The 10,000-nt window shown below is 48.6% G+C and overlaps 1 protein-coding gene across 3 annotated transcripts in view; it reads left to right on the plus strand.

Annotated features, from left to right (window-relative positions):
* The window catches only part of LOC307244880 (receptor-type tyrosine-protein phosphatase mu-like), a 103,945-nt gene extending 101,380 nt beyond the window's left edge, over positions 1-2,565 (plus strand). For 2 of the 3 annotated variants that reach the window (XM_080020249.1, XM_080020250.1), the window contains one exon: positions 803-2,565. In XM_080020249.1, the coding sequence (XP_079876375.1) occupies positions 803-856 (54 nt within the window). In that variant the 3' untranslated portion in view covers positions 857-2,565. The remainder of the gene's footprint in view (positions 1-802) is intronic. The other variant, XR_013844662.1, reaches the window with a different exon arrangement.
* Positions 2,566-10,000: the final 7,435 nt, after the last annotated feature.

Here is a 10,000-nt window from a genome sequence, read left to right on the forward strand (position 1 = left end):
CTGGAGGAGTGCTTCAGCACCAGGACACCAGGCTGCCATCAACAGGATGAGGGGCAAGACACTTTGAGGAACTCCTAAACCTACTGCTACGCCCCCTGGTGAAGCAGGCAGGGAGTGTTCTGGGATCAGAACATCTCCTCCACTCCACTGCCGAGTCTCCTGACGACCTCAGTAACCAACTGAGGTGCTTTCTGCAGCCCAGTCTGCGGGCGGTGCTTACTGCAGCCCCGCGGGGTCGTAGCAGGTCGGAATTCACCCGCCACCGGGACCCCAGCGCGGCCGGCAGGGTGCCCACGCGGTCACGCCGACACGCCCCTACGTCAACCCTCCAGCGCCCGCCCACGCTGGAAACCCCGCCCCTGAATGTGTGTTGCTTGTGGATGCAGTAGAAATTGCGGGCTGTGGAGGTGCGATTCATCCAAGATGTCTCACCTGAACAACTCGCAGCCTCCGCCCGCGCCGCCGGACCTCCTCCTAGAGCCTCCGCCTGCGCCGCCGGACCTCCTCCTAGAGCCTCCGCCCGCGCCGCCGGACCTCCTCCTAGAGCCTCCGCCCGCGCCGCAGAGCCTGCTCTGGCCTGTTGTTTGCAGTCAGCTTGTTGGGTGTGTTTGTGTTCTGAGGTGGTAGGAGGACAGTGCACCAGGGCGGGAGCGCGGCAGTCAGATCGCCCCCACCCACTTAGCTGACACCCCACCCGTCCTGCATCCCCTGTTGTCTGGTGTGTGTACTGACTTTGAGTTCCAGCTTTAGGAGTACACACTTAAGTACACATTCTAATATTGTGTTTCTCGTTTCTCTGCAGGAGCAGTACAAGTTCTGCTATGAAGTCGCTCTGGAATATCTCAACTCCACTTAGAGAGCACACTCCACCTTCATCCCTCCTCCACCTTCATCCCTCCTCCACCTTCATCCCTCCTCCTCTCCTCCTCTTCCCTCCTCCTCTTGAAACTATGGGAGGAAGACTCAGATGAAGATGTGAGGAAGGGGACGGACTATTTGCACTGCCTTGTCACACACACACACACACACACACACACACACACACACACACACACTGTACATGCCTGTACATAAACACACACACACACTATTTCTCCCAAACACTGTTTTTCTATTTTTATGACTTTTTATTTTTATTGTAATTATTCTGTTCCATCCAGAGGCTGAAACATCTGGACTCTGTCGTCATGGAGACGAGATGTTGTCACGTCAGGGTTGTTACTGCGTTACCACGGGGATCCGCTGTAAACAGAGAAAGGTGTTTGATTACAGTCTGTTACCATAGTGACCCACAGCAGCGACACCCCCAAAGCCTCCTGGTTCCCCCTGGTTCCAGGTGGTTCCAGGTGGTTCCTCCAGGTTCCAGTTGGTTCCAGGTGGTTCCTCCTGTTTCCAGATGGTATTAAGTGGTTCCCCCTGGTTCAAGGTGGTTCCAGGTGGTTCCAGTTGGTTCCAGGTGGTTCCCCCTGGTTCCAGGTGGTTCCAGGTGGTTCCTCAAGGTTCCAGTTGGTTCCAGGTGGTTCCTCCTGTTTCCAGATGGTATTAAGTGGTTCCCCCTGGTTCCAGGTGGTTCCTCCAGGTTCCAGTTGGTTCCAGGTGGTTCCTCCTGGTTCCAGTTGGTTCCAGGCTGTTCCTCCTGGTTCCAGTTGGTTCCAGGTGGTTCCTCCTGGTTCCAGTTGGTTCCAGGTGGTTCCTCGTGGTTCCAGATGTTTCCCCCTGGTTCCAGGTGGTTCCTCCTGGTTCCAGATGGTTCCTCCTGGTTCCAGATGGTTCCTCCTGGTTCCAGGTGGTTCCTCCTGGTTCCAGTTGGTTCCTCCTTGTTCCTCCTGTTTCCAGATGGTTCTAAGTGGTTCCTCCCGGTTCCAGATGGTTGCTTCTGGTTCCAGATGGTTCCTCCTGGTTCTTTTGAGGTGTTGATATGTACAGAATGCAGCACAAGACACAGAACTCTATTTATTCTGTCTGAAATTATTATTATTATTATTATTATTATTATTATTGTTATCGTTGTTGTTGTTGTTGTTGTTGTTGTTTTTGTTGTGAAGCACAGAGAGAGAGAGACAATCATCCGGTCCCGTTCAGGAACCTTCTGGAAGGTTCCACCTACAGACCTGCAGGAGGTGTTTTAAAGCCTGGATCAAGGTCTGCAGAGCATCACAGAAGGAGAACAAGATAATGCTAATGCTAATGCTAAAGCCGCCAGTACACTGACCCCCCCCCCCCAGTTTATTGAATGTAGGTTTAAAGCTTCAAACTTTGATGGAGGAGGAGCTTATCATGGAGGGCGGGGTTAAGGCAGAGGGGCGGGGCTTATCGTGGTGGGCGGGGCTTATCACAGGAAACGCTGTGTTTGTCAGATTCAGTGTAAAGGCAGAACTGAAACAGCTCAGTTGACCTGCTGCCAAACATGTTCTGGACCAGGTTCCAGGTTCTCCAGGTCCTCCCACAGAACCAGATGAAGATGTGCTGGACGATATTTTCACGTTGCAACTCTGTACCCGATTGTTTATCGAACCTTTTATTTATATTGTACAAAAAGTATTAAAACAAATATAAATATACACAGTACTGCAGTCTGCCTTTTACTGGTTGAGGAGGAGTCCTGGTTCCAGATGGTTCCTCCTGGTTCAAGGTGGTTCCTCCTGGTTCCAGATGGTTTTAGGAGGTTGCTCCTGGTTCCAGATGGTTCCTCCTGGTTCAAGGTGGTTCCTCCTGGTTCCAGATGGTTCCTCCTGGTTCCAGATGGTTCAAGGTGGTTCCTCCTGGTTCCAGATGGTTCCCCCAGGTGGCTCCTCCTGGTTCTAGTTGGTTCCAGGTGTTTCCTCCTGGTTCCCATGAATTTAAACAGCTCAGTTGACCTGCTGCCAAACACGTTCTGGACCCGGTCCAGGTCCCCCATGTTCTCTAGGTTCTCCAGGTCCTCCCACAGAACCAGATGAAGATGTGCTGGACGATATTTTCACGTTGCAACTCTGTACCCGATTGTTTATCGAACCTTTTATTTATATTGTACGAAAAGTATTAAAACAAATATAAATATACACAGTGCTGCAGTCTGCCTTTTACTGGTGGAGGAGGAGTCCACCTCCACCTCCTCCTGAAGCCCTCCACCCTCTGACAGTGCCGCTACAACACAGCTGCAGCTGATTGGTTCATTGATAATAGGCCACACCCCTCTGACAGAACCAGTTGATTTGATTATTATTGATCATGTTCATGTCCGGTGACGATCACCTTTGGATTTTGATCATTATTCAAGTTTATTTTGAGATTAATTAATATAGGAAAGAAAGTCTCAAAGTACTACCATGTACTTTGATATATCCCAGTTTACTTACATGTACATTCATATATCCCAGTGTACTTTTGTGTACTTTGATGTATCCCAGTGTACTACCATGTACTTTGATATATCCCAGTGTACTTCCATGTATTAGTATGCAGTCTAGTTATTTGTGAGGAAGTATTACTACTACCAAAGCAGCAGTTTTATATTAATATATATGAATGTAATTTAATGTGCATTGATATATTATTGGTTAATATTATATAATTCATTTCAGGTACAAAGTAATTGATTATCATTTTCTGATATTCTATTTTTTTCTGTGTAGTTTGGTTTTCTGTCCACTAGAGGGAGGTGCAGAGCAGCTTAGAACACTGTGTGTGTGTGTGTGTGTGTGCGTGTGTGTGTGTGTGTGTGTGTGTGTGTTTTCTGAATCTATCACAATTAAATGATCAGATGTATTGATCATTTCATATATTTAACAGATATTCAACACGTATTTAACATGTACTTTACAGCTACTTTGCAGGTGTTTTGCAGTGTGTAGAATTTCGTGACATCGAGTAGTGAGGTTGCAGACCACAACAAATGAACTCCCCTCACGCCTCCATTTACGATGACGTAGGAGAAGCTACGGTGGCCTTCATGTGCCGCCAAGATACACCAAAAGTGCGAAAGTCCCTCTCCGGAGCTAATGTTTGTCCCTTCTGGGCTACTGTAGAACCATAAACCACAACTATTCTTATTTTCATAGGATTATACACTAATTAAAAGATACTTATCAATATAATATTCAATTTCTGCCAAATTCTACACACTGCACCTTTAAACAACAATGTTTTCAAGTGAACGTTTCAGGGCCCTCCGGCACAGAGACACAGACGACGGGGGGTTGTTAACACCAGTTTATTGTAGAGAGGGGGCCAGGTGCAGCAAGCCAGGAGCAGATAGAACACGTCATGACAGGGCTCCTCTCCTGAGTGAGTGTGGGGACGGGGGTTTTACCTGCTGCTCGTGAGACCAACCAACGAGCATGGCTGGTGAAGGCTTGGCTGTATTTGGCTTTTGCGGGGGCTGCATGGAGGAATGGCCTGGCTGGATGGTCCCGGCGGTGGCTGCTGGGTGGAGGAGCTAGCTGCAAGCGATTACCCGTGGTGGTTGCTGCACCTGCTTCTCCCCTGGTCCTCCGCCCGGACACCCCGGGTGCCGTTGCTGCCGGTCGGGAGAGGGGTGGTGCTGGGGCCGCCCGTTGACCCGCTGGTGGCTCCAGGGCGTCTTGGGACGGCCCCTTTGTGTTCCTTCCCCGTTCCGGAGAGTCCCTGCTCAAGTGCCAGTGTGGCAGTTTCGCCTCCCACGTGCCACCCAAGTGATGTTTTCAGGGCCGTCCGGCACGGAGACACAGAAGACGATGGGTTGTAAACACCAGTTTATTGAAGAGAGTGGGTCAGTTGGAACAAGCCAGGTGCAGACATAGACATGTGTCATGACAGGGCTCCTCTCCTGAGTGGGGGTGGGGGTCTTACCTGCTGCTCTTTAGACCAACCAGCGAGCAACCGGCATGCAGCCCCTCTGATCCCAATCACCTAGATCCAGGTCAGGTGTAGCTGCTCAAACCACACCAACCCCACACCACAGTGAAAGGCTCCATGTCATCCATCCTTTGGAATAGTTTAAATACTTTTAGTTTCACAAAAGGAAAAAAAAACACGTTGAAGTTTGAAAATACGTTCTTGAAAAGGATTGATTCAAGAATTGTGTTGAAGTGTGTTGTTGTTGTTGTTGTTGTGTAACTTTGTCGACGTTGCCGCTGTGTGTACTGCAGTGCATTCTGGGTAGACTGGAGAATATATAACACATTATGTATATATATATATATATATATATATATGACCATCAAAGTAGTTCGGTAGTAGTCCTTGAGCAAGACACCCCTGCTGCTCACGGGCGTCGCTCTATGTCTTGGCTGCGCGCTGTGCAATGACAATTAGTAAAATCTCTTCTCTGCTCAGAAATATTTGTTCCAAAAGGCAAATGAGAGAAAATAAAACGTAGAAAATGTCAAAATATTCAGTTGGAAATGTTAGAGTTCGGCTCGATGGTGGCGCTGTGAGCGTCAAAACATTTTCCGGGTCAACTCCTGCACCTCTAGTCCGACTTGTACAGAACTGTGTGGCACCAAGGTGGTGCACGTGCAGAGAGCTGCTGGCGGGGTGCAGTCAACCCCGCCCACTTCCATCGTACGCCATTTTTAATTTACGAAAAACAGTTGGTTTTGTTTTTGCACCAAAGCAACACGACGCCATCAGGAGCGAGATCAACACAATTATTACAAACGCTGAAGTACCACATAAACAATATGGCCGCCACGATTAACCCCCCGAATCTGAATAGGGGCGTGGTCTTACAGAAAATCGATCATAAGTCATCGCCCCTCCGTCCAATCACGGCGCTCGTCGGTGCAGATGTGGAATGGACGGGAAGCACCTGACGTGCACCTGGTTCCTCCACGTGAGCACTGAACCGCAGGGGGTGACCACCAGCTGTGACTGCACCGTCACAGCTGGTGCCTTTGTAGGAAACGCTTCAGAGCAACGTCGGTCGTGAGAAACCCAGCGACTGGTGCTTGTTAGCGCCCCCTAGCGGCGCCCCCAACCCACTGCTTATACTGCTTCTACTGGTTGTACTGGTTGTACTGGTTGTACAGGTAATACTGGTTGTACTGGTTGTACTGGTTGTACTGGTTGTGCTGGTTGTACTGGTTGTACTGATTCAAGATTCAAGATTCAAGATTTTTTATTTGTCACATACATTTACCCATATACACATATATGCAGTGAAATGTAATTTACTATATACTGGTTGTGCTGGTTATTCTGGTTGTGCTGACTGTACTGGCTGTACTGGTTATACTGGTTGTACTGGCTGTATTGGTTGTACTGGTTATACTGGTTGTGCTGGCTGTACTGGTTGTACTGATTATACTGGTTGTACTGGTTGTACTGGTTATACTGGTTGTACTGTTTGTACAGGTTATACTGTTTATACTGGTTATAAGGGTTATACTGATTCAGTTGTACTGGTTATACTGGTTGTACTGTTTGTACAGGTTATACTGTTTATACTGGTTATAAGGGTTATACTGATTCAGTTGTACTGGTTATACTGGTTATACTGGTTGTACTGAGTCCTCCTCACTCCTCCTCTCCTGGTTCCTCATGACAGCACCTGGAGGTTCTCTGTATCAACCGGATCTTTCCGGTTCCTTGTTTTGTCTCCGTCAGCGTCTTCGGCCTCGGAGATAAAAACACAGACACAACTGACGGAGGCGGGGCGGGGCGGGTCCACACGCAGGACACAGGACTGATCACTCCACTCAAACCATAAACAACCTTCAGTTTTCATATTGATATAGAGTCACATCGTCCAGGAAGAGCCTTCGATAACGTTTCAATAAAGTGTCAATAAAGTTTCAATCAAGTGTCAATAAAGTGTCAATAAAGTTTCAATCACGTTTTAATAAAGTTTTCAATAAAGTTTCAATCAAGTTTGCTTTGACTTGCATGAGAATGGAGAGGGGTGAGTGGAGGAGGGTGGAGGGGGGTGAGGGTGGAGGGGGAGGTAAATGGGACAGGGGGATGAAGGGGGAGGGGGGGGGGGGGTGAAAGAGGAGGGGGAGGGGGGTGACCAATCAGGAATCCAGGACACCCCCCCCCCCCAGCACTCTGCTGTAGAAGACAAAAGTCTGAATGAAAGAGGAGAGAGAGAGAGAGAGGAGAGAGAGAGGAGAGAGAGAGAGAGAGAGAGAGAGAGAGAGAGAGAGAGAGAGAGAGAGAGAGAGAGAGAGAGAGAGTGAGGGGGGGGGGGGGGAGAGAGAGAGGGAGAGAGAGAGAGAGAGAGAGAGAGAGAGAGAGAGAGAGAGGAGAGAGAGAAGAGAGAGAGAAGAGAGAGAGGGGGGGGGGAGGAGGGGGGATTTTCTTCCCCATTTGCTTTGGAAAAGTTCATTTGGATTTAGACCCAGAACTCAGAGTCCAGTCTCCTCCTGGTTCCTCCTGGTTCCTCCTGGTTCCCCCTGGTTCTCCTCCACCCCCCTGGCTCCCCCTGGTTCTCCTCCACCCTCTGGCTCCCCCTGGTTCTCCTCCACCCTCTGGCTCCTCCTGGTTCTCCTGCAGCTCAGCGGCTCCTGGCTCGGAGCTCTGCCGGGGCAGGGATGCGGTTCCTCGGTGTCGCGGCTCTTCTGCTGCTCGGTGCGACCTGCGCTGCGGCTCAGCAGAGAGGTGAGGGGAAGAACTTTCAAATACTTTCAAATACTTTCAAATACCTTGGATACACGTTATATACGAGATACACTTTGAACACGTGATGCAAATACTTTGCAGAATGTGGATCAGTCAGTTGATGAGGCAGCAGCTTGAGTGTGCTCCCAGTAGACGCGGCAGAGGGGGTTCGGACCCGGGTCTCTACGGAGGCTTCACATATTGATCACATTTCATTGGTATTGATCAGCTTTGTGTCGTATTGATCTGTGTGATCGGTTTCTCACCATGTGGCTCCTGGTCCCACACGAGGCCCCACGGGAGGGAGGGGGGGGAGCTCAACACTTTTTACATTACATTACATTACATTACATTTCATTACATTTCATTACATTACATTACATATACATTACATTTCATTACATTACATTACATTACATTACATATACATTACATTACATTGATCAGACGCTTTTATCCAAAGCGACTTACAATTATTCAAACACCGACGGACGCAGCCATCAGGAGCAATTAGGGGTTAAGTGTCTTGCTCAAGGACACTACAGCATGCTAGCAGGAGGAGCCTGGGATCCAACCAGCAACCTTTAGATCACTAGACCACCAGCTCTACCGCCTGAGCTACCACCCCCACTTTTATAACAGTAACACTGTTATAACGTTTTATAACGTTGTTATAACAGTGTTAATATCCTAACACAGACTCTGTAGTAACAGTGTTAATATGTTGTTATAACAGTAATATTATAATATTACTAATATTACTATAATATTAGTTTATTATTATATGTATATTTATTATAATACAATATTACTGTTATAACAACATATTAAGACTGGTACTACAGGGTTCAAGATTCAAGATTCAAGATTTTTATTTGTCACATACATATACATACTTCCATACATATATGCAGTGAAATGTAATAACTGGGGTTAGACTCACACATTCAAACACACACACATGCACACACACTCACACCCAAACGCACACACACACACTCACACGCAAACGAACACACGCGCACACACACACACTCAAACACACACTCAAACCCACACACACTGAAACACACACAGACTGAAATGCTCAAACACACTCAAAGGAACACACACACACGCTCACACACTCAAGAAGAAGAATTACTAATCTGTATTTGTCACATGACCCAAATGCACACACTCACTACAACACATGCATATAGAGTATATACACACACACACACACACACACACACACACACACACACACACACCACATGCTTTGGGTGGTGCTGGTGAAATGGCTCCTCTGCATTTGACCCATCCTGGCTTGTCCTTCCTCCGGGGGGGGGCAGCCAGGAGCAGTGGGCAGCGTTCAACGACGCCCGGGGACCTGGTACCAAGTGTCCATCGCTGGTCAGACCCTGATGTGCATGTTTTGGGTGGGGGTCCTTACTGATGTTAGGTGGAGGAAACCCCATGTGAGCACGGGGAGAACATGCAAACTCCACACAGAAAGGCTCCTGTTTGGGAGATAACCCACCGGAGCACGGTGCCAACAGCGCCCCAGGTGGGAATCGAACCCAGGACCTTCTTGCTGTGAGGCAGCAGTGCAATGCACCGTGCCACAGACACACAAACACAAATACACACCCGAATGCACACACGCACACACACACGCACTCAAACGCTCAAACACACTCAAACACACACACACACCCTCAATCGCAGACACTCAAAGGCACACACACTGAAATGCACACACACACACTCAAACACACAAACACACACTCAAACGCACACACGCACAAACACAAACTCAAACGCACGCACACACTCAAACGCACACACACACACTGAAACACACACGCACGCAAACACACACTCAAACGCAGACACACACACACACACACTAACACTCAAACGCACACACACTCACACTGAAACACACACACACACACACACACACACACTCCAACGCACACACACATACTCAAACACACACACATGCACACACACTCAAACACAGACACACACACACACACTCAAACGCACACACACGCACGCACACAAACACTCAAACGCACGCGCACACACACACACACACGTGGGTGAGGACACGACACCCCAGGGGATGATGGGAAGAGACAGACGGGGTGTGAGTGTTATACCTAATTATCACACACACACACACACACACACACACAGCATTCCACTCTATTGTCATGCTAACAGCGGCTGCTATAGCCCCCTGGTCGCCACGGTGACGCGACTTCCATCCCATCATGTGAGTTTGTGGGTTAGCTAACAGGCTAAGCTAACGACTCCTATGGAGGGTGGTGAGTGGGGGGGGGTGCTTTCAGTTGTGAAACAGTGTGTGTGTGAAACAGCCAAAGGTCAACACTGAATTCAACAGGCTAAAACAACACATTCCAACACACACACACACACGATAAAAGGA

This window comes from Zeus faber (assembly GCF_960531495.2).
Source record: "Zeus faber genome assembly, chromosome: 19".
Lineage (NCBI taxonomy): Eukaryota > Metazoa > Chordata > Actinopteri > Zeiformes > Zeidae > Zeus > Zeus faber.